Raw genomic sequence first — 25,960 nt, 5'->3', positions numbered from 1 at the left:
GCAGGTGAATCGCGAACTCATAATGAACTCGGGTATTCCGTTTAACAAATTAAACAGCTTTCCTTCCGCGCGATCGTACTTATTTCACAACCGAGCACTGGCCAACCAATCGGCAACCTCTTTTCGTCGAACAACGGTGAATGTACAAAAATACAACCAAAACTGGCCGTCGAGACAGTTTCAAGGGACTTTAGAACAAGCCGGTTCGAGCCGACTTGTTCTCTTAAGATTCATTGAAGCTTCTCGAAAGTTTAGCAAAAGTTTCCGTCGAGGCGTCTCTGCGGTGTGTATCCGTTAAGACGGCGGGAAATAGAATATCTAACGTTTATGTAAATTCCGGGATGCACTTGTCTCCGTTCATACTCCCTTTGCAGCGAAGATATCCCATTAATTACAGCCGTCGCGCAAATTTATACCGTACACACACGTGTGTACGCGTGTATCGTATTACGCGCAAAATTGATCTTGCAAAACAATGGTAGAACTTCTGTCAAAACATTTACGATATTACGTCGGCGGGTAATTAGCTGCTTTAGCTCGAGCGAAACGCGATGTATGAACTAAAACAAACAGGAATTGCGGCACTTCGCTCCACGCGTGCATGAATATTTTCTTTAACTTCAAACGCGCGCGCGCGCGCATTGTGCCATTCCCATGCGTTTTGCGAAATATTCTCCGATTATAATCTACGGGCGTATTTTGTTTTCGCGAGGTGCCGCTCGTTTCGCGGCCTGTAAGCGGTTAGTTAAGGAGATCATTAAATCGATAAATTCACACGAATCGCATAAAGCGAGAGCGATTCTGACCATGAATTATCTAGAATTGCATTAGCCGGATATTTAAACTGCTCTGCATAAATTCATTGTCGCACATAACCACGTTAGATTCAATTTTCGCCCACTGCTGCGACACAAAGGAAATGTCTCGCAGCCGTGTCAAAGTTTACCCGGTACGAAACTAGCGTTGATGATAGAATAATATGCAATGCACGGCATGTATGCAGAAAAGTTGCGCCGTGTATTATGGCAAGTAAACGAGTTTCGAATTAAACAATATAATACGAGCAATTGAATTCAAACGCGACGAGATCGCAAAACATCAACGTATTTTCGGCCCCCATAGTTTACTATTTCTGGTGATGTCGTGCAATTGGCGTGTCTATCTCTGGAAATAATCAAAATTTTCCCTTCATTATTCGACACAATCTCGAGATATTTAGATTTGTACAACAATGTAGGTAATAACTCATCGACACACAATCGTTGTCCGTCTTCCTCACGCTTTGACGATAAAGTCTTCTCAACATCATCATGCATTTCGCCATCTATCTTTCCACACTAGAAAAAAAATTTAGTATCTCTAACAAAACTGTTTAGTTGAGGCATTTTTTAATAGCAACTAAATATCTTGTTCTATATAACAAAATATTTAATTGTCTCAACTAAATATTTATTCTTCTGCTTTGTTCTCTGGACCAAATGATTTTATTCTTAGACTTTATATATAAAAGTTAAGCATTTTAATTATTTTATCCGTAAAAATTACATAATAACGAAATATTATTTTACATAAACTAAAATAATGCCCAGTGGATACTACTTTGTCTTTCTATGCACTAAAATTTAGATTTTATATATTAAGAAAAAATTGTAGCATTTTCAATAAAATTCATATAGTTAAAGCTTTTTAATTGTTATAACAAAAATGTTTTGTTATACGAACAAACCGTAATCAAACAAGATATTTGTTTACAAGAACTAAACAGTTTTGTCGGGCATATTTTAACCAAATTATTTTGTGGTTACAACAAAATTTTGGTTCACGTAACAATGCATTTTTCCTAGTCCACGTATACGCATATTTCGAATGTGAATTATGAAAGGAATTAGTACGTAATAACAAAAACGCTGCTTTGACGCTGCAAATTACGGATTGGAACGTTAAGAAGACGAGAAAGGAGATGAGAAAATGCACCTGCTCGCAATATTTCTAGAATAATGGTTGTCGGCCGCCATTGACATCGCGGTGTCAGGAATAAGATCCTACGGCGTGAAAACAGTGAAACTTTGGGACGACTCTTTAATATCGCCTGGGGAAGAGGCGGGGACAAAAATGGGACTGCCGCGAACTGTGCGAAACGACATGAGCGAAGATAGTGGTGGATCGATTCAAAGTGCGCTTTGTTCGTCGCTTGGAACGTCGAAAGTGAACAGGTAGAGAAAGAGAAGGACAGAGGGAGAGAGAAAGAGAGAGACAGAGAGAGAGAGAGAGAGAGAGAGAGAGAGAGAGAGAGAGAGAGAGAGAGAGAGAGATTCCTTCAGCGCTCCAAAGACGAATTATCCGAGGGTGACAGTGGGGTGATGAGGGGACTTGGGGTTACGTAATTACGGTGGATTATCGTGGAGGTGCGCCCAGGGGGGGCACCTGGCCCGGGGGGCGTGCTACCCTACAGGGTAATTACCCTCGGGGGGTACGTGCCCGAAAAACAGCCGACGACGCACGATACATCTACATATCCTACACTCTACTGGCGGAGCTGCATCTCTTCGAACAGGTAAAGACAATACTCCCGGCGCTTGCACGGAGATATTAGCGAAACGATATCGCGTGACGCGGCATGAAATTCGAACGCGGCGCGGATACGGATAGATACGGATGGAGAGAAATGGAGAGTGAGTATAGGACCGAGAGAAACATTAGAATAGATCTCGCGAGAAGTGACTATATGGATACAGTTTGCATCGATTACGTTTACACTGGTATTCGTTTTAATATTAACCACAGGAATTTTCAATAAAATTGTGTGTGTGTGTTCTATTTCGGCGCCGCGTATTAATGGTGTATCGAACACGCGATACGGCTTTCTCATGCGCATTGTACCTGAATTTGTACAAAAGTACAAGTTCAACTGTACGGAAAAGAAACTGCAGAGGAAGATGTAATTTTAACCTAACATTTACAATACTACGGAGCTTTTATACGGCTTTCGATGGTCGACGTTCGAAAAGCGGAAAAAGAAACTTGGCCGAATATTATTTTAGCAATCGCGAACCGCATTATCGCTCTGTACACGGGAAATGGATTGCCCGTGAAAACTTTTCTACAGATTTTCAGAAAATTATATAAAACAATACTTCTTTGCTACTGTGTAATATCGCACTAGGAAAAATGTATTGTTGCATGAACCAAAATTTTGTTGTAACAACAAAATAATTTGGTTAAAATATGCCCGACAAAACTGTCGTTTAGTTCCTGTAAACAAATATCTTGTTTGATTATGGTTTGTTCGTATAACGTAATACTTTTGTTATAGTAACCAAAAAGCTTTAACTATATCAATTTTCTTAAAAATACTATAATTTTTTCTTAACATATAAAATCTAAATTTTATATGCACAGAAAGACAAAATAGTATCCATTGGACATTATTTTAGTTTATGTAAAATAATATTTCGTTATTATGTAATTTTTATGATTGGAAAATAACTAAAATGCTTAATTTTCATGTATGAAGTCTAAGAACAAAATCGTTTGGTCCAGAGAACAAAGCAGAAAAATATATTTAGTTGAGACAACTAAATATTTTGTTATATAAAACAAGTTATTTGGTTGCTATTCTAAAATGCCTCAACTAAACAATTTTGTTAGAGATACTAAATTTTTCTTCCTAGTGTACATTCACTACAATTTTCCCCGTGTACGTTGTCTCCAGGTGGAGGTCCTAATCCGATAGAAAGTTGCAGCTTGATACGCGCATCGATCGGCGCAAACAAGCACATTAAATGGCCGTTGGAACAGTCGCTTTTCGATCGCTCGGAGCTTCCGTTCGCGAACAAGCGACCCAATGAGATAGGATCTCTACACCGATTAACCGCGCAACAATCGCAGATGTTAAAATCACTTTTCCGCCTTTCCGCGAGCCCTTAAAAGCCTCGTAACCCCCTCCTTGTTCGTTGACGGACTTTCATTCAGCCAGCCACACCCTCCTCCGTGCGGATGAATCGCCGTTCTTTCCGCTCGGCTCCGTTGAACAAACGGAGCTTCCGGCCGCGGAGCGAGTCGGTGTCACTAGCGGGGAATCTCTCGACGTTTCGAGACTAATTGGCAATTCCTCATTAGAAGTCTCACGTTGGCGCGGCGTGGCGCACAAGCGAGCGGGCGTCACCAGCACCTTCTGCATAAGTACCAGACATTGATTAAGGTCCCTGCCGCTGATTCCCCATTAAATACGTCACACGGAATTCTGAGCGGTGCGGCAGCCGAAACCTCTTGAATTATGCCCGTCCTTCCTCGATTCCTGCCGGTATGCACCCTTCGCCCGGGCGCATCTCTCGCACCACCACGACACTCCCTCTCTCCCCGTCCCGCGCTCCCTGCCCAGACCGGAGCTTTTCCTACTCACGGTCGATATGAGCCGATAACTGCACGCGAGCAGGTCAGAATCGCGAGTTACTTCGGGTCTTGGCTGACAAGCCGCTTCTAATCGACGAAATATTGAGGTGAAACCTCAATCTTTAATCGGCAACCGCGCGCGAGGGGAGGTCTCGAAGACGCGAGAGCTGTACGTTGAGTACGTTGAGTATTGTTATATGTACGCTTAAATCGGTAGTGGAGCATCGGACAAGGGATCTTTCTCGCGCGTGAGTCCGTCCTGTGCGAGACGTGCGTTGACGATGACTACGGTTGATTTTCCAGCTTCTCCGCTCGCGCGAGCGACACGATTACACACGCGCGGATGCGCGGCTCAGATATCGCACAAAATGAGTGTCCTCCGTTGGATTTCAGTCTCGACGCGCATAATTTAATAGTGATAACGGGAATATTTAATTCGCTAATTAAAAGATAAGCCGTATATTATGCCGTCCGTTAGGCGGATTATAGGATCGTCGGGTAATTAGTATTCCTCGTATTACCTGCGCCAAGAGCGCACGTCACGTCCGCTCTTTAAAGCGGACGCATCGGCGGAAGGTCGTGCGAAATTAAAATAATTGCCGATCGACATTAAATGAATGACGTGCGAAGATCGGGCGGGCGGGGGGGGGGGAGGGACGAGCGAATTAATTAAACTGTCGATGAAGCGAAAAAGCGAAATCGTGCAATCGCATGCGCCGGGTCGTGCGTGCCGTCGCTGACGCCGCCGCTGGTTGATTTCATTATCGGACGTATACATCACATTGTAAATCGTGAAATGACACAATTGCGCGACACGCGAACGAGCGAGCCTGCGAGACAGAAATCGCTCGTGGAATCGCCGGGGCGAGGTCTCTCCGCCTCGATGACACGCAGAATGCCTCGCGATCGCGCTTTGATTCAACGAGCGCGTTCCATCGCGAGCTTGAAAGATTTTTTCCAAGCGATTTCAGTGTCGCTCGGAACTAACCACCTCCAGCCGACAATGACGACGACTTCTCCTCGCGCCGGCAATCGGCGCGATTTACGATTCAGGCGCGCGACGTTTCGCGAGCGCTTCGCACTCTCTCGCCGTCTCTCACGTCGATATCCAAGCGACGCCCAGCCGTCCAGATCCGCCCATGAGACCCGCCGGTGCATCCCCGCGTCCGTCCAACATCCAGCATCCTCCTTCTCAGCGTCCAGTGTCCGTAACGGCCAGCCGATCGCTCTCGGCTCTCGTCCCTCGTTTCGCGTACGCGGTCGTTTGAGTGCGCGTAACAATTTAACGAAAAAGCACCTTGTGAATCCCAACATTTCGAGGACATATTCGCGAATTGCGGGCTGAAATTGCGAGCGCAGAAATCACGCGACGCTCTCACGACGAGGGAAAATGCACCGTTTCGCGGCGGTCTAGACTCCCTTGTCGAAAAAACCACCTTCTCTCGAGGGCTATAATTTTTCGATGCGGAACAATACGCGAGCGACTGAAACGACGTCGTATAACTCGCCATCGCGCACTGAGGCTCTCTCTCTCTCTCTCTCTCTCTCTTTCTCTCTCGAAAGAGAAGGAGAGAAAGCGATAGCCGCGACGGTCGCAGCGGGGGATCCGTTGCGAGAGCGAAGCGAACAGTCGCGCAGTCAAGACCTCCCGCTGCTCCGGATGTACGCGTGCCGATAAACAATATCGACAATCCGTACCTCGCGTGTCGTCGTGTCGTCGCGCATTCAACGAGCGGACGGCAGATTTCATTAGCAGCATATTTGACGTTGCAATTCGTAAAACGTTATCACCGGCGACAAGCTCTCTCTCTCTCTCTCTCTCTCTCTCTCTTTCTCTCTCTCTCTCTCTCTCTCTCTCTCTCTCTCTCTCTCTCTCTCTCTCTCTCTCTCTCTCTTCCTCTCTCTTTCTCTCCGATGGCGCTCTTGATGACAGAAGATCGAGCGCGCGTTCTACGTGCGGGGGCGGGAGAGGGAGCGGGAATAAAAGAAGACTTAAAAGGGAGACTTAAAAAAAAGTGCGAGTCCCGTAATCTTTTCCCCCGTGTAGCCCGAGCGGCCGCGGCCTTGTATGCACCGAGTGCTGTGCGCATCAACGTCGCCGGTAAGACGCATTTGCGTAATTACACAGTGAACCGCGAGATAAGAACTCGCGGAGGCGGGTAATGCAAAAAATGTTTTGTACCCTGCACCCCTCAATCCTTCCCCACCCCCACCCCTGCCCCGCCGCCGAGCCATCACTTCGCGGAGCGTCCGCCTGAACGTTTTAATACTTAATAGCCCGCCACGACGGCGTCTTGAGAGAACGAGAGCTCCATTAATGCGCGAAATTTAATCGACGTCTCGAGGACGCGCGTTATCGAAGACATGGCGGCAGCGACAGCGATATCATTTCCTCGAGACCGCGTCGCAAGGCTGACGCGCGCATCGGGACGAGCTGTGTGTCGTCCTTGTTTCCGGGAGTACTCGGATTTCGAGTTACGCGTCGGCAAGATCGCGCGACGAAAATTGACCCGATCAGTCCCGATCCACGATCGATGTGGCGAGTCTTTAGGCCAAAGCTTGACGTCTCGGCTAAAAAGGGGCCTCGCTGCTCGTCTGAAGCCGCAAGCTTGAAGCTTCAAACGAACTCGCCGGAGTGAGAGTAGCGGCAGCCGTTTTATCGAGCGAATCGGAGCGTAATGTAAAACGATGTTAACTTCAACGCACTCGTGATGACGATTACGGGCGTGCATATTGAAATTAATACCGTTAGTTCTCACTTACACGTTACCGCACATTAAAGTGTCTCGGTTCGTGTCTGTTCTTACGTTCGCCTCGCTCCCACAGCGAGCGCGAGAACCCTCGCCCGTCGCCCCGATCAGCCGCGGCATACGTAGAAAAAGCATTTCCCAGCGAGCGGAAATATTTATCGGCCGCCGTCGTCGCTATTTACCGAGCTCTCGACGCAGTAATTCATAATCAACGGCTTTCGAGGATCGAAGGGCGGCGACGTGCGCGCGTGCGCGCGCGCGCGCGGGCGCGCCCCATCGAGTTTAAACGAAATTAGCTTCCGCGCAAGCTGCCACCAAGAACGCCAATTAAACGTTACCGGTTCGAGCGTTCGACAGACGTAGCCCCGGCGCTCGTCGCCGGCTAGAAACCCATTTTGATCGATGTGCCCAATTTTCCAGAGTGGATTCCCCGGCGCAACGGTATCCGCGTATCCGATATATTTACTGCCTCCCCTGATTTTCTTTCCTTTTTTTTTTTCTGCACTCCCGGCCGTTCCGTCCGTTTTCGTCCTTCTTCCTTTCTTTTTTTTCTTTTTTCATTTGTTCGCCCCTTTTCTCTTCGTCTTTTTTTTCATTACGCGTGTCTCCGCGATGCACACCGGGTGTCACCGCCGTCAATTCGCGCGGAAACTGCAGCTGAAAAATATCGCGCTGTGACCCGTCGATCGCCGACCCAGATGGGAATCGAGTCCCGGCTGGAATGGTTCTCGAGATTGCAGCCTTCAATTCGTGCGTGTCAAAAATTGAAGAGGATTGGGCGGCAGCCGTTGGGGGAGGCAGGTTGAAAAGGGTGTGCGGACGCCGTTGACAGGCAGACGGTTTCGGATTAAGACAACGTCCGCGCCGCCGCGGCGCGAGTGAACGGAAACGAGAGATATTTCACATGGATTTTTGTATTGTCGCTGACTGTCGCGCGTTCCATTCCTTCGCTGGATATTTTTATCACGCTCTCGATCCAGTGTGTTACAATCGACATCGAATTAAACGAGGCTTCATAACGTGTTTCTGTTAACGTATACATTTTCGTTTCCGTTAACGTGTGATAACAATATTATATTTGGTTAATCTGTAAAATTTAAATAAAGATATGTATTAAGGTCGATCACTAATACGCAGTTACAGACGAATCAAGATATTCGACTTTTACTTTCTTTCAGCAATTCTTGCTTTAATTTACAGTAATTAATTAACATTAATTTACAGCAATAATGATCGTCACTTTGGCGATAAAATAGATAACAGGAGAAATTTACACGGAACACATGCTGTTGCATCAACAGCACCACATTCTCATTGAAATAAAACTTTTAATTTCAACAACAGATTTAATAAGATATCACTGTAAGACTAATACTCTAATTATTACAAGAATGATATGACGTATTGATTTCAAGAATACTGCCATTTTGAATCATGAAGATTCAGCTGAATTAGTTAGATGCTGTATGTGTGGAACGATAGCATTTCCTGTCGTAAATTTTCCGGAAATCGAAATGCACCGCGATACATTTGTTGGTTACGTTAATCCTTTTAATCGGCAACAAAAGAGCAACGGAGACGAAAATTGGAGGAAAGCGAAGTATCGCGTGACGAAGGGATCGGCTTTTGTTTCGCGTCGTACGTCGATTCGCTCATGAGTGCGGGGGCCAGTACGGTTCTTTAAATTCCGGCACGTCCGATAGTAGTCAATGCTACCGATAGCTGGCGCCAGTAGTTACGCCGAGTGCTGCTGTAGGACGAACGCCGCGTCCTTAGGCGACCGGGGCAAACGTGGCGCCGAGTGGGGGAAGGCCGCGTTCCTGCCGTACAATGTAAACACATTACGCAGCTGGAATGCGGACCTGCTCTCACTTCCGAGAAGCTTTACGCGACAGATGTCATTGAGACGAGTTCGACCGCGTCGAAACCGATCGTAATCGCGACCGGACGTCTTCTACTCATCTCTCTACCTCCATTTCTAGACGTCGTAACGACTTGAGTCAAGGATCGTTGGAGAGGTGAGGCTTTCTCGCTTTTAGTAGATCTATGATTGTCAATGTATCTCATTTCCGTTATTATGACGCCTGTTTACGACGTACTCTGAGAAATTGATACAAATAATCGTCTACGAGAACAAATTCTGAAGGAAAGTATGCAGTAGCCAGAGTTAACCTCTCATTGCTAGTTTTCGGCTTGTGCAGATTTTGTCAGATTAAAAGGTGTAATAGATTAAAAGATGACTAAATAATTAATAATTAATAAATCTCTCCATTTGAGGTAGAAATGTATTTGATAAAATCTACGCATAAGAAAGAATGTCGAGGACTGGCAGAGAGCGCCATCTACTGGACATTTTATGCTCTGCACTTGTACTTCCGTTTATTTCAACATTTAGTTTTGTGACATCACTTGAGAATCGCTTTAAAATATTCGTCGATCAAGCTCTCTGACGAGTCGCGCAGGGTTGACTGAAATAAGGCTATGTTCGCAACTGCGAAACACGTACAGCTGCTTTAAAAAAGGGAACAAAACAAACCCCATTGTTCCTGCCGTGACGCCAGCGAATATTTCTTAATTCACTCACATCGGCGCCGATTTATTTTCATTGGCGCATGCATTGCATGTCGGCGCCGACGTACTCGTATATACCATCGTTGTACATGGAAGCCCGGTATAAATCATTTCTATCCGCGCGCGGACTGCAATTCACGTCATCGCGATGACGAAACACCGTGAATGCATTTTCTCGCTGCCGCGCGAATGCACCCCATTTCCATAAAAAGGGTCAGGTGCTGTAAAATCGAAAATCGGAGATCTTTTTCCTTCTCTTTTCGCTTCTATCTCCTGAAATACGCGCGAACGCGCAACTCGCCACACGCGTCCGGGTAATAATAGCCCGTGGAGAGTTTTTGGCGGGAATTATTATGTCGATAACTTGACTCGAGTATTATTGTTATAACTCGTACTCTCCCGAGCTTTTCTTATCGCATTCAAGTGCAAACAAGACATTTTCTTCAGCTTTCTCCGCGAGATGAACGAGTGAAAGTCGTAAATCGATTCTTCAACTCGCGAAATATTATAATTTAATGCAGTACATTTCGAAAAAATCGACACAAAGAGATAAATAACAGAGGAAAGCGTTTTTCAAGAAAAAAATAATTTTTCAAAACTCTTGGATTAATTTTATTTCTAATCCTTAAGGCTAGATGCAAGAAAAATTGACCGACACGCAGCGAAATATATAAACCAGCAGTTAAAACTAAGGTAGCGAATCCATTTTTTCGCGTTATTAGTTGACAAAAATTAAAGCAGCACTAATCGACGTATGAACACGTGTAAAATTAATATTTCATAGATATTTACATTTATAATTATGGAAGAGACGTTTATCGGCCACATAATGAGTACAGCGGGAATAAACGTGAGCTTATGCGATGCAGATGCGCCATCGCGTTCACCATTGAGTTTCATAACGCGATTGTAATTAACCCTTTCGATACGGCTACGTCGTACGCGAGTATGCTTTCGCTGTACTCGAGTCGCGAATAAGATTCTATTCTACGAGCCAGTTACAATGTACATTTTACCGTGGAGTGGGTATAACATTTGATATTCGGTAAAATAATATAAATTACAGATGAATTGTTCATAAAGGATGAGATATTACAATGCGATATATTTTAAATTATTCATATTTAAAAAATTATTTAATAATATAATTTCGACAATGGGTAACTATAGTCACCGGTAGTATCGAAAGGGTTAATGAGCAGTCGATATGTATCCTCGTTCACTCGCGTTACTCATATAGTTTGCTTTTGGAATAGAACGGCTCGAATAGAACGACTTTAATTCGCTAAAAACAGCTTTCAATGAATATCAAGTGAAATTGGTTTATCACTCTTATCGCACGTCCGCGAAGATGACTCATTCGGGGTTCCTCCGGTTGAAGCAGCAGTAGTTTCGGCTGATTTATTTGTTGGAAATATTTGCTGCGTTTAAATATGTTGTTGCATGGTTTATGATAGGTGACCCAACCAAGTGATAACGGCAAATGATAACTCGGTTTATTTGCTGCTACGACAATCTTTTGCAGCGCGATTAATGTTCAGACATACTACTGCATCAAGACAGGTAGTGTTTAAACATGTCTAGTGCGATCTTTTAGTGATAGAAACAAACGATGAAAAAGATATGTTCGAATTTTTAAGCGGGCAGCGGGGAGAAGTGTCTTCTCAAGGTCTTTGTAAGAAAACATTCAAAAATATTTGTTCTGCATCGACCGATGTTTCTTCAAGCAAAACCAAATTTATAATTATATTATTTCACAAATATAAGATTGCAAATCGCCATGCAAACTGAAGATAGCGAAATTAACTTTGAATTAAAAAATGTACACTTTAATGGAATGTTAAGAAATTAGTACACCATATCGTATAGTGTTAACTTCGTATTATTCGTATTATACTTTTTTATGCGGAAATTAATACGTAATTGCCGTAATTTATCACCTTTATTTTAAAATCATCATTCGCATATTTTCCAGTTTAAAATTAGTTTTGTTAAGTTAGGTTAGATTACGCTAAATCTAATTAGGCTTGGTGCGAGAAATATGGTTTGCATGGAAATTTGCAAACTTGTATGTGTGTGAATTATAAAAGTGCCTTTACACGAATAGTATTGGTCGATGTAAAACAAATATTTTCGAGTTTTTATCTACTGAAACCTCAAAGCTTCCTTAACAATTTGTTACGTATCTTTTTATAGTTTGTTTTACTGTTTACTATAAAAAATATCGCTGTGCTTGATGCCCTAGTACATTCTAAATATTTATCACTTCAAGTAAACATGTAAATAAGGCAACAAGGCGATGAAAAAAGTCGTTAAGGCTAACTAATCCTATTGGTTCGCGAATTGTTGCGATCCCCCTACTAGTTCTAAGCTGATGAATATAAGCAAGGCCCAGCGCATTCGTCTTGAACTTTAAGGCAAATCGGACGAGACTAAGAGCGGTCTGAATCGAGAAAAAGTTTAAAAAAATAAGCCTATTCTAACTTTTCGTCGTACGAAGATGGCCTGTAAGATGAGCTTGATTGGTTTATTAGCCGTCCTTTATATTCTGACGTACGACGTAACAGCTCAAAATAGCACAGGTAAGAATTTTGTCAACAACAGTTGAATGGAGTTAATTAATATATTAACAAAAATATATATTCTCGCGCACAACTTCTCTGTGTGCGATACGCATTAATATTACTTTTTATTTCAGTTAGTATTGCAGAGAACTTCCCCATTCGTGAAAAACTTTGCCTTAGTATCCAAGAATGCACCGAAGTGCAAATCAATGGAATAAAAACGAGTAATTGCTCCTTTATGCCTGGCTGTTAATAACTGCATCATCGTCTTTGGCGTGTTATGAACTTGCCGAAACAGTTATTCTTCTTAAAAATAAGCAGGATTTATAAGTCGTTCAATAGTGAACGAACCAACTACGATTCCAATATTTTAAAATTGTAATATCATATTTACATATATATTACATATTATTGATAAGCATATGTAAAAGGATAAAAAAATAAAGATATTTGTAAAATATTTTACTAGCTCTCTCGATCCATCTAGCTCCTAGCGATCCATCAGTTTCTCCGTACATACGTTCGAAGTAGCCTTGCAAAACTCAAAACTATAGAAAAAATAAAAAACAGACGGAGGGAGGGGGAAGAACGAGAGAATGATGAACCTGACACTGAACCAATACAAACAAATAAAATTCGTTACGGGACGAATTAATCTTTGCGGTTTTCATGATCAACCGTTTCGGTCCTCGCAATATGCTTTTTTTCTTAACGAAAAAGTTCGTTCATTATCTATTATTAATTATGCGTTGACGCCCTCCAGGAAAGTGCGCGTTGTACCACGCTAAAAAATTCTCGCGATACATATTTATCCTTTTGCGCGAATCTCAGCGATATTAAGTCGCGGAAAATTGTAAAGGGCCTTGTAGAGTTTTGTCGCAAACTTTGTACGGGTTCGGCCAACATCATTAGACATCTTGAAAAATTTTGCGCGTTTCGCGCAACAATCTCATAGTTAAAAACAAAAGCTTAGGTCTGATAGAATTAAATGACGATTACAAGGGATCTGTGTAGTAAGTAAAAAATGTTTGGTGTTTCGGTAAAAATCACGTTATATAACTCGTAAATAACGTCGCGCTATTATATCAGCTGTATGCGGAAATTAATACGTAATTGCTGTAATTTATCACCATTCGTTTAAAAACATCATTCGTATATTTTCCAATTTAGAATTAATTTCGTTAGGTTAGGTTAGGTCTAGTTAGGGTTTGTGGGAGAAGTATAGGCATGAAAAACTTATATATGTGTGAAGAAGCATATAAATTATAAAAATAAATTATAAAAATGCCTTTACGCGAATAGTATTGATCGATGTAGGACAAATATTTTCGAGTTTTTATCTCAATAGAAACTTGAAGGTCTCCTTGAAAATTTGTTATGCATCTTTTTATAGTTTGCTTTATTATACTATACTATATTATACTACTATAAAAAATGTCGCTGTCCTTCATGCATTAGTGCATTTTAAAGATTTACCACCTTAAATAAACCTTAAGTAAACCACCTTAAGTAAACATGTAAATAAAGCATCGATGAAAAAAGTCGTTAAGACTAACCAATCTTATTGGTTCGTGAATCGTTGCGATCTTCCTACTAACTCCAAGCTGATGAATATAAGCAGGGCCCTGTGCACTCGTGCTAAACTAACCTGAGTTGAACTGTGAAGTAAATCAGACGAGACTAAGAGTGGTCTGTATCGAGAAAAGTTTCATAAAAATAAACCTAACTTTTCGCCGTACAAAGATAGTCCTTAAGATGAGCTGATTGGTTTATTTGCCGTCCTTTACATTCTGATGTATGATGCAACATCGCAAGATATTGAAGAATATATCGAAGATATTGAAGATCTTGACGAATTATGTAAGAATTTTGTCGACAACAGTTGAACAGAATTAATTAATATTATAACAAAAATATATATTCTCACATAACTTTGCTGTATGCGATACGCATTAATATTGCTTTTTATTTCGTTTCTGGTTCAGAGATTGCGTCTATTCCTATGATGATAAGTTTTGCTGCCTGAAACGAAGATCTCTGGAACACGTAGAAATGCATGCTTTCCAACAGTATACAGTAACTGCTCCAACAGGATGGTCTTTGCCACGATAGAAGCGTGTTCTAAATATTGTATTTGGTCTTTGTAAGAAATAATTCAGAAATATTTGCTTTGCATCGACCGGTGTTTCCCTACGCAAAGCGAAATTTATAATTACACTCTTGCGCAAATATAAATTTGCAAATCGCCATACAAACTGAAGTTTATCCTCTAATCCTTACCACACCTAACTTAATTAAACTGAAAGGAAGGTAACTCTAGATGGTGAAAAATATAAACTTCAATCGAGTGATAAGAAATTAGTGTACCGTATCATACGGTGTTAATTTCTTATTATTCGCATTGTATCTTTTTATGTGAAAAATAATACGTAATTGCCATAATTTATCGTATTTTCTAATTATTCGTTTAAAATGTGTATTTTCTAATCTATAATTAGTTTCATTAAGTTAGGCTAGTTAGAGTTGGTAAACTTTGATCTATATGGAAATTTGCAATTTGTATTGTATCTGTTTTGATCGGCACTTTCTTGCTGAAAATGTTACGTATTCGTACTCGTACCATCGCGCGCTCTCTGGCTATGTTATTTATCCGAGATAATCGCGAGCGTCTACCTCGATTGAAAGCCTTCAATCTCGTTCTTAAGGATCTAAGGAGACACTCTCCTGCTTGTTGCAGGATCTCCAGTCGGAAATCGAAACGCACCGAGACGTTTACGCATCCTTAAACGGCACCGGACGCAAACTACTGAGCTCACTGGCGAGTCAAGATGACGCTGTTATGCTGCAACGCCGATTGGATGAAATGAATCAGAGATGGCATCATTTGAAGGCGAAGAGCATGGCAATTCGGTGAGTGTGATAATCTATATCTTGCAATCGTGCTTTATCGTTGTCAACCGCAACATTTCACACTCGAATATACCATATATAATAGAACGTCGCGTCGCGGAGAGGACACGTTTCGCGTCGTGCACGGCGCAATTATCTCATTGGGCCGGACGTGATTGACAGAAACGACGAAAAGTCTCACACAATATTTTTACGCATATTTGCCATTTATTTCTAAAGCTCTTTATTATTCTATTGAATTTGTCGTCTTTTGGAAACGAGTCTATCGACGTAATGTTGAACGCTACCATCGGTGCGAAAGCGTAAGGCGCACTCTGATTTTCATAACAGAAATGTTTTCTCTCTTTCTCTCTCTCTCTCGTGTTATCGCAAGAGACAGTTCTCGCATGCGAAATGGCGTCGTAAATCAACGCGTGGAAAAGACCATGAGCCCGGAGGAGGAGCGGACTTTTCGGCGAAAGAATAACTCCGCGGCGCGTATAATGCATTCGCACGGCGCGTGGGCGCAAAAATTCGCGACGCGCGAGTCTACAGTTTCGTATGTCTCAATAATTCTCAAAAAACTAAGTGAAAACATACCATCGCGCGTGTGCGCGCATTGTGTAAATTCGCGGAGCACAGCGAGCTGCGCCGGCCAATGTAACACCAGAGAGTTTTGGCTTTTGACGTGCCAACAATTTCGAGGATTCTTCTGCAGGGTGAGTTTAGCGAAAGCTATAGCGACGGGGGAGGGGGTGAATAGTAGGTTAACTATGAGCTTCCGCATTCCCGGCACGCCATTCTGCTTTGACGACGCCGTAGTTATGCGTCATAATAAAGTCCACTATTCGCGGAAAATAGGTAGTAATCGCGCGTTCAAGAGAAATTTCGTGTCTCTGCGGCTCAAGTGGTTGCAGACTGATTTACCGAGGCGTCGATTGTTCAAAACGACCGGATATCTGCGGCAAAAACCGAAGCGCGTAAAAGCGAACCGCTCGTACGTATGAGTGACGCGCGAAATAATTTACATTTGGGAGGCAAAGTGCGCAAATTGAGAGCCGTTTTCACGCCCTTCAAATTAGCACATCGCAAATTGAATAAAGTCATGAATTATAAAGCGCGAGATAAATATAAATTGTGTCCTGATGTGCGCCGTGATATAATATTTTTAACATTTAACCTCCTCACACACATACACGCGCGCGCACGCGCACGCGCTCTTCTCTCTGTTTTTTTTTTCTCTACTCTTTTTGGGGGATTTAATTTTTCAATAATCAGAAAGCACACTCTATAGAATCTAAATCTCTTTTTTGTTCGCGAGTTAGTTCAGTTTGCGCTGCCGGTTCATAGGAAATTCTCGCAGGATTTTCCAGCGGAAACTTCCAGAATTCGTGATCCAATTTAGCCTCAAACGTAGCGTAAACTTCTGTTCGACTGTTCGACTATGCAATCGTGGATTGTTAGGAAGTACATCGAACTTTCCGCGGAAGCCACATCCCGACGTATTGATGCGATAGCGCAGCTCTATACAGCTTAACGTTATTTTTATTTCGCCCTGCTCCGCGTTCTCTGTCCGAGCGGGACATTGTTGAGCATTAAAAGAAGGAAAATGTCGAGTGTAAGCTCCTTTGTCGATCTCGATGAAGAGCTTACGCTAAAGTCCCCCTAAAATCTATCTGCGGCAACATTACAACGACGAAAATTCCTCTTTCCTTCGTGAGTAGGAGGAATTTTTGCAAGGAAACACTCATACCTACGTAACATCCGAGACTTTGAAGCACTTGAACCGATGCATCACGCAGTCATACATTCCATACAGAATCGCTCTGATAAAATTGTCATCTAATATAACGGAACTCGAACGTTGACGCTCGCGATATTTCAATAACCTCGAACGAAGTTTTATTTTTGCCTTGCTGCTCTCTCATACACACACACACACACACACACATGTATACATTATATGAATTATCGAATTTGTTCAGAGTTTATACTTTCAATATACCGTTCAACGTTTTTCTTACGACGGACCTCTTAAATCTCCATTTATTATTCATTATTATCTGTATCCACACCACACACGCTTTATTTACGGTTTTAAAATACCCAGCCGTTAATAACGATCCCACCGCCGCGCTCAGACAAACTTGGTTCTTCATTCCGGCGATCGGCAAGTGGGTCAGATAATGCCCGAAATCTCACCCACACAACCGGTCGATTAACGTTTTTGGGAACTTTCGCGGCGAATCCATTTGCGCGAGGACTTTAAGCGTGGTCGGTCGTAATCGGATTCCCCTGCGGGAACTTTATAGCGGTGTTAATTCTGGACCCAACATCGACTGAGATCCGCCGTAAACTTTACTCGGACAAACTATGCAACTGCGCGTTTGCGGAGGGTATCTGGATATTTCCGGTGAGAAAGTCCGCGGCTTGATGATGTACGCCGCTAGGAAAGTTGCATCGATTTGTCAGCAGCGACGCGCAGCTCGCCAACAATTTCGCCAACCATTTACGCAGAATTTAGCCTATCCAATCCTGATTTCTCCATCATGGATACTCGTTGTTCAATTCTACTACGAACGCGCTGCGGGGCCGATTAAACGCGCGTCGCGGTCGATCGATCGCACTCGTGAACGCGAGCAAACGTCACGAATCATCGTCGTGAGAGCGATCGTCTCTCGCTCAAATGAGACCGTCCCTTTGTGGAGAAAAAAGAGATTATTTTAATCCGATCAACCGAACGTCTGTCGACCGAGAAAACGACAGCGCGGACTCGGCATCGAGGTCAATCCTGATAAAGCCGTGCAATCAGTCTCCACTAATTAGTCCGAATTGCGGCTGGAAGCTTGACGGAGCTTGATTACCGAAGAGATATTTGGATAGGATGCGAACACAACGAGAGCGTCACGTACAGAAGGGCAGGAAAGTTCACGCTGGGCAGCCATATTTATCAGTTCCTATCGGCCGCTTTCGTTCCTCGTCTATTAGTCCGTACTCGCCGTTCGATTCCTCTCTCTCTCTCTCTCTCTCTCTCTCTTTTCTCTCTCTCTCTCTCTCTCTCTCTTCCTTCCTCTCTCTCGCTCGTTCGCTCGCTCTCTCTTCCAAATCGTCCTCGCGGCACTTTAGAGGCTGCCACGCAATCAGACCGCAAATGCCGAAGCCGATAATTCAGCGGACGATCGCTTTTGGCAGCGGACTCAACGAGGTCGTCGGCGAACACGGCCAATGTGTTATTTGTGGGAAAATTTTTCGGATTAACCCAAACCCCGTGCGCGCGATGGTAGTTTCGCCTCGTTACGAGCTGCAGGTCAATCGCGGAGGAATCACCGCGCTACCGCTAATGGTAATTCGTTCGCATCGCGATGTGGAGTTCCCAACAATTCGCCGCGGCTGCCTCGAGTCCGGCTCGTCAGAGAGACGGTTTGAAATTTTGTTCGTTTCTTATGAGCCGGTGTGCGAATATCAGGAGGCACTTTGCGGTCTCTCGTAAGATCCTCGCGAATCCTCCGCGTTGAGATGCTCGGGATCGCAGAGCGCGTTCTTCGCATTACCGGGGCATTCCCTTATCGCCGGTGCGTGTATGCAACCTGTTTGTGTTCGTGGAAGATTTCGCTCAAAAGGATTGTAGTTATTCAACAGTGGAAATAATACACAGTATATATTTCGAACGTTTAGAATACAGGCTCTCTATTTATCGGAAGGCGTAAAAGAAGGTAGAACGGAAACAATAACGGATACAATTTTAAGGAGGCACACACACTAAACATAAGAGGTACGTAAGTCACCTCCGGTTGCCCTAAGTGGAGCCCTCTACGCTCCAAGAAAAGTATTCTGTTTGTAAAGTGATTTTTCCCATAGTCTCATATTCTAAGCGAAGCCTTTTACAGAAAAAGGATTCCTCTTTCAATAAACCGATTAAAACCGAAGCATTCATCTAAAATTTATTAGATATTATTCTAACTGTGTTCTTCTTATTGAAATAAGGATTTCCTCTTATATCAATTAATTTTCCTCTTATATAAAGAGGAATATGTTGATTTGAATGTCGGCTTCTTTTGTTCAGTCATGCTCTACCTTCAGACATCAACGAATAAATAACCATATGCTCATGGCTGAGAATATTAATTTAGAACGCCTTTTAAAAAAAGTATGTATGTTGCTGTAACATATAACGAAGATAACTTAGCCATATATTTGGTCAAATACAGTTTATAATTTATTGCAAGAAGTTGAATAACGTATTCTTTCTTTTAACTCAATGTTTCATTCAATTGGTTATGATGAACATCTTTGCAGCTACGAAATTCATAACAAAACTGATTGGAAATTTATTTGTTATGATGATCTTATTCCATTCGTATCTACTTATTGTAGAACTGGAAGTACATCTATGTATATATATATATATATATATATATATATATATATACTTTTCGCTATACATTATAACAATTTTTTTTCAAATTAACTAGTATAACCAATGAGAATAAAGTACAAAAAGAATAAATAATAATCCTCTTAAAAAAAGATTAAATAATCTGTGTATAAGAGGAAATTTATGTTAAAATCAATGATTTGCATTATACATGTAACATATAATCTCCCCAACTTTAAGAATATAATGTGTTTATAATATTTTCTTCTTATTCTTAGAAGAATCCTCTTGAGGCCATATATAAGAATAAAATCCTCTAAAATTTAGATGATTCCGCTTGTTTTGAAATTACTTTTTTTGGGTGTACAGTAGTAGAATCAAAACAAAACAATGCCTGCCAAACCTAGCGAGCCGGTTATAACTATCATCGTCCAGCACAACCAAAAATTAATCGCGATGGCTCATCAAGGCGGACGCTTTGAGTGCACCTCGTGATCGCCTCGCTCCGGTCGCACGAGCTGGAAACGACGGTAAAAATCGCGATTCGTCCTCTTCGTAGCGCAACGCTACGCCGTTACTTCCGCGCGCGAATTACATTTTTCATTCGCACGAAGACACGGCGGCCGGCGCAAAATCGATAACAAGAGCTGCAATTAGTTATCCCGACACGCACGGCGGCAGCGACAGCATCCGGCAGTCGGATACGCGGACTTTTCGGACTTGTCCAACATCCGGCGGCACTTCCCCGGCGCGAGCGAGCGCGCGCGCACGCGCGCGCGCGCGTCGGCATCCGGACGACAAATAAAGGTTTACGAACTGCGAGGGTATTTGTAAGCGATGACCGATGCGCGACCGGCAGCTCGAGTCGCGTAAACTTGCGTAACAATCGTTAGCGCGGTTTATTTCGAATGATCTACTGTCGCGCGGTTAACGGGGAAAAAAAGAAAGGGCGAGGAACAAGCAACGAGCGCGTGCGCGTACGCGCGTTATCTCGAGAGACATCCCGGCGCGGATATGGATTTCGCGTGTTGTACACTCGCGATCCCGCGGATACCTTGCCATCGATAGATCGATAGCTGTACAACTGTTCGACCAGCCTCGGACAGGCCGATATGTGTAGTGGCTCGCGAGACTCCTGATTGGCTATATAAGCCACTCTTAGAGCCACTTGTGTCGATAAAAGGGAGTTCATCGTTTTCCGGTTCTCTTCCTCTCATGACTGCGCTGAATAATGCAGAAAGAGGAAACATATTAAAAAGAAAAGTGACATTTCGACAGCTTGACGTTTCGCGTGCAATTTCTAGTGGAGAAGGTTTATCCGCTTACGCGTAACGCGCGTTTCAACAGTTGAAAAGGGTAAAGACGTTAAAAAGGACAATTAACATAGACAAATGTACAAAATTGATAGAAATAAGTAAAGAGGACGAAACCTCAAGATGACGATTCTGCGCTTTGAACCGTCCCCGTTTCCTAAATTAATCAACAGTCGTGAGAAAAACGCGTAGCTAGAAACGACGCGGTCGGCGTCAGCAATTATCGCGACCTATCGATCGCGCTCGTGAATTCTCGCGCGCGCGGAGGGCGCAAATCTCATCGCTATTTCCGCGATACACGTAGGGCGAATTTTATAATCAGGATTAAGTATGCAGGCGCGTATGTAAGTGCGCGGAGTGACCGGCGGCGCGTCGAGCAACGCGCGCTCGGCCATTTCGTAACTGCGACAATAAATGGCGACTGGCAATTAATATTTTTCCGCCGCGTTTCTCAGCGAGCAACGGTGGAATTGCGAATTTATTTACTGGCCAGCTGACGCGCGAGATTCAACAGCGTAATGAAAAACACGGCGAAATGAAAAAAGGGAGAGAGAGAGGGGGGGGGAAGAGAGAGAAAGAGAGGCAGCGAGGAATTCGAGTGGCTGCAAGGCATAAACGTGTCGTCCGCGCTCGATTGGAACGAATTAATATTCCATCGCGCTCCGAAGCGTCGATGTATCGGCGCGAAAAATCCGCCAGTCGGACGAGAGCACGCTCGCCGTGTTTGCAAATGAAGTCGCGTCGCGTCGTTGCGAGAGAGCCTCAGGGAGGTAGAGGGAGAAGGGAAGAGCTTTTCCTCTTCCTCTTATCACCGTCGTCGTCATCATCGAACGGCGCGACGCACCGACACGGCGCCGCACAAACGCCGCGCAGAGCCGCAGAGACGGAGAAGCCGAGACGGAGAGAGCTCTAAGACGCGAGATCCAAGAGCGGGAGACACCTTGTTAACGGGGAAACACGAATCGGGAGGAATAATTATGAGTGTCTCGGTTGCGAACACGCGCACGCGCGCATTTAGATCGGTGCGGCGGTGCATTCACGCGCGCGTTTACGCCAACGCACAGCGGCGGCGCATCGCCAAAGCGGACGAAGCGCCGAAAGCAAAATGCAGCAGCGATGCAAGTGCCTTGTGCACAATCGAAGCTATCTCGCCTTTGAGGATGGCCCGCTCAGCTTCGAAGCGAGCTTCAAACGGCCTCTCCTAATAACTGCTGCGAGAATCGCGTCTTCGCGCGAGCGCACCGCGCGATCGTTAGTCGAGCGTTCTGTCGCGGCGCGGATCCCACGGCGGTAACGAGTCGCGTTTGAGAAACGGGGAATTTCGTCGCAGGCGGCGGCGACGAGAGTCTCGCGAAGAAACGAAAGAGTCACCTTTTCGTCGCCTTTTCGTCTGCTCACTCGTGCCACGTACAGTCCTGAGCGAGCGGATGCGACAAAACAGACATGTTTGGCACTCCGATCGGCCTCGGCGCTCATACGCGGCGCGCGAGATACCGCAAATGGGCTAAAATAACTTCCGATCTCATCGGCGATCGGTCTCCATAACCAAGATTGACGTGGCTTTATCTCGCGATAATAATTTCCGGCTAAATCGCGAGCGAGCGAGCGACAGCCCACCGCCGTATATTCGAGCCGTCGTCCCGCGTATCTCACGGAGACAAGTCGCGACGGCAAAAACATTCGCCGCGACACCGCCGAGCGCGCGCACGCGCATGCGCAGGACGCGACGTTTGATCCATCGCCGAACCGGAACTGACAGCCAGATAATCGCGGAGTCGTGACGAATCGCCGGCGAACTCTTATCAGTTGGTCCCCGTGCATCGCCGCTCTCGTCCCTCTCCTCGTCCCCCCCCTCCTCACGTTCTCTCTTTCGCTCTCGCTGTCGCTACGCCGCCCGGTACGAACGAAACACGGGCAGGGTACGTCTGTCACGTACAGCTTCGACTCGCTTCTCGCTCGTCTGGACCTTTTTGTCCCTCTCCTCGCCCTCTCTCTCGGTCCTGCTCGTTCTGTTGAATTCTCCTGCGCTCTCTCGCTCTCTCCCCCCCCCCCTCTCTCTCTCTCTCTCTCTCTCTCTCTCTCTCTCTGTCTCGATTGCAGCAAATCGAAGTTATTTTTACGTGACGTCGCGTGTGTGGTCGGTAACGGAAAGACGTGGTGACGGCGCTCGATACCGAAACGAATGACCGTGAGCAGGAAATTTGTTGGGGTCGTTCAGCGGGCGCGAAGAAGTGGTTGGCGACGGTGAGAACGAGAGAGAGAGAGAGAGAGAGAGAGAGAGAGAGAGAGGAGGAGGAGGGGGGGGGGGGGGAGAGAGAGAGAGAGAGAGGCTGGTTGAGGAGAGCAAGTCGAACCGGTTTGTCGATTTCCCACGGAACTTGAATCGCGACGCCTTCGTGACTGGAACGCGAGAATGCGGCCTGGAAAGCGGACCATACATAAAGATGGAAAGTCGCGGGGGATAATAATGGGCGGGGGATGATGACGGCGCTTACGCTCGCGATCAATTGGCACGGCGACGTTGAAAGGTTCCGTCGCAATGTGCACGCACGGTCACTCGAGAACAACGGATACGAGTCGAGTCTATGATAGAACTGTACTTAAACAAAATCGATGATAATTGATTACATCTCGCTGAGTTCGGCCGCTTCCCGTTTGAAGCCGCGTTTTCCTGCGGATTTCTTACCAACGTTCAATGAATAATGTTTCCAATGTCTCGTTCGAATAATTCAGTTTAATTCATCAGAACGAATAATCTTATATGTGTATGACTATGTACAGCTACATTTTCGTCAGGAAAAACAATTAGGACCGAGAACTAACTATAATTTTTCACACAGAAATTTCTCATGATTTTCTCAGATGTACAGTATATACAAGTCTCGGTTAGAATTTTTTAATTTATCACTCTCATCGCACGTGTGTCCGCGAAGATGGCTCATTCGGAGTTTCTTCGGCTGAAGCAGCAGTAGTTTCGGCTGATTTATTTGTTGGAAATATTCGCCGCGTTTAAATATGTTGTTGCATTTTATGGTAGGTGACTTAACCAAATGATAACGGCAAATGATAACGCAGTTTATTTGCTGCTACGATAATCTTTTGCATCGCGGTTAATGTTCAGATATACTACTGCGGCAAAACAGGTAGTGTTTAGATATATCTAGCGCGGTCTTTTCCGTAGTGATAGAAATAAGTTATGAAAAGGATATATTCAACTTATTAAGAGGGCAGCGCGGAGAATATCAATTTTGATTTTTGCAAGAGAAAATTCAGAAAAATATGTTTGTTCTTCATTGACCGATGTTTCCCTACGCAAAACCAAATTTATAATTATGTTATTTCATAAATATGAGTTTGCAAATCGCCATGCAAACTGAAAATAGCGAAACTAACTTTAAATTGGAAAATGTACACTTCAATCGAATGATAAGAATCTAATACTTTATATCATATAATGTTAATTTCTTATTATTTGTATTATCCTTTTTATGCGAAAATTAATACGTAACTGCCGTAATTCGTATATTTTCCAATATAGAATTTTAGTTTCGTGATAGATCAGTAGTAGATAGATAGAAACACATAGATTAGATTAGGTTAGATCTAGTTAGGGTTGATGGGAAAAGTTCGCATAGAAATTTGCAAACTTATATGTGTCTAAAATAGCATAATTATAAAAATGCCTTTGCGCGAATAGTGTTGGTCGATAGAGGACAAATATTTTCGAGTTTTTACCTACCTCCTCAAAAAACCTCAAGGCCTCCTTAAAAATTTATTATGTATCTTTTTATAGTTTGCTTTACTGTTTACTATAAAAAATATCGCTGTGCTTGATGCACTAGTGCATTCTAAAGATTTACCACCTTAAGTAAACATGTAAATAAGGCAACAAGGCGATGAAAAAAGTCGTTAAGATTAACTAATCCTATTGGTTCGCGAATCGTTGCAATCCCCCTGCTAATTCTAAGCTGATGAATATAAGTAAGGCTCAGTGCACTCGTTCTAAACTGTAAGGTAAATCGAGCAAGACGAACAGTAGTTTGAATCGAGAAAAAGCTTCATAAAAATAAACCTAATTTTTCGTCGTACGATGATAGCCCGCAGTGTGAGCTGGTTTGGTTTATTAGTTGTTTTTTACATCCTGACGTGTGATACAACAGCGGAAATTGCCCTTGGTAATAATTTTGTCGACAACAGCTGAACGGAATTAATTAATATTTTAATAAGAAGACATTCTCCCACAATGTCTCTGTGTGCGGTGCGCATTAATATTGCTTTCTATCTCGTTTTTTATTCAGGCTGCCCTGGGTATACCTTATTTGACGGTACTTGCTGTCTGAATTTAATAAAATATAATTGCATAAAAGAGCCTGTTCCCTTGGAATATGAAATTGTTGGAAGTGCTACTATTAATTTTTGTAGACCAGTCTATACTAATAACTGCACCAAAATCGATGGACATATTTTCGACGACATATCAGATTGCTGTATGAAATGCCCTTCTCTAATATGAGCGGGATTTATAAGTCGTTCAATAATAAACGAACTAACGATGATTCCAATATTCTAAAATTGTAATATCATACTTACATATATATTACATATTAATGGTAAGTACATGTAAAAAGATAAAAAAATAAAGATATGACTGTAAAAACTAATAAAAATAAAGATATTTGAAAGATATTTTAACTAACTCTGATAGTCCAGTTTTTCTGTACATTTGTTCGTGAGTGTCTCAGACATATTAGATAAGACACATTCAAGTTTCTAAGGGACATTGAGAAGAGGAGTTAAAGTTTTTGTAAGAAAAAATTCAAAAATATATATTTTGTACCGACCAGTATTTCTCTACATACAGATGCATAAGATGTATTCCTACCGAAGCTGTTGGAACTAATACTGTTAATGTTTGTTAGCTGTTCGTTATCAATAACTGCATCGAAATGACGAGAAGATATCAGATTTCGACAAAATGTCAGATTAATGTAAGAATTGCACTTTCCTAATATGAGCGGGATTTATAAATTGTTCAGTAGTAAACAAACCAACGATAATTTCAATATTTTAATATTATAATATCATATTTACATAAATAATGCATGT

The 25,960-nt window shown here is 43.3% G+C and overlaps 1 protein-coding gene and 1 long non-coding RNA gene across 9 annotated transcripts in view; both read left to right on the top strand.

Moving 5' to 3' along the window:
* The window catches only part of LOC105192226 (dystrophin), a 588,349-nt gene that overhangs the window by 441,331 nt on the left and 121,058 nt on the right, over nt 1-25,960 (top strand). For 7 of the 8 annotated variants that reach the window (XM_025298139.1, XM_025298137.1, XM_025298140.1 and 4 more), the window contains one exon: nt 15,015-15,187. In XM_025298139.1, the coding sequence (XP_025153924.1) occupies nt 15,015-15,187 (173 nt within the window). The remainder of the gene's footprint in view (nt 1-15,014; nt 15,188-25,960) is intronic. The other variant, XM_025298136.1, reaches the window with a different exon arrangement.
* On the top strand, nt 24,654-25,901 carry LOC105192225 (uncharacterized). Its single transcript, XR_850512.3, has 3 exons — nt 24,654-25,029; nt 25,153-25,464; nt 25,716-25,901. It is a non-coding gene; the product is annotated as an uncharacterized LOC105192225 (long non-coding RNA).

Source organism: Harpegnathos saltator, unplaced genomic scaffold (genome assembly GCF_003227715.2).
Source record: "Harpegnathos saltator strain DR-91 unplaced genomic scaffold, Hsal_v8.6 scaffold208, whole genome shotgun sequence".
Taxonomy (NCBI): domain Eukaryota; kingdom Metazoa; phylum Arthropoda; class Insecta; order Hymenoptera; family Formicidae; genus Harpegnathos; species Harpegnathos saltator.
Note: the sequence above shows the minus strand (reverse complement) of the source record. Positions and strands in the feature narration are given on the sequence as shown.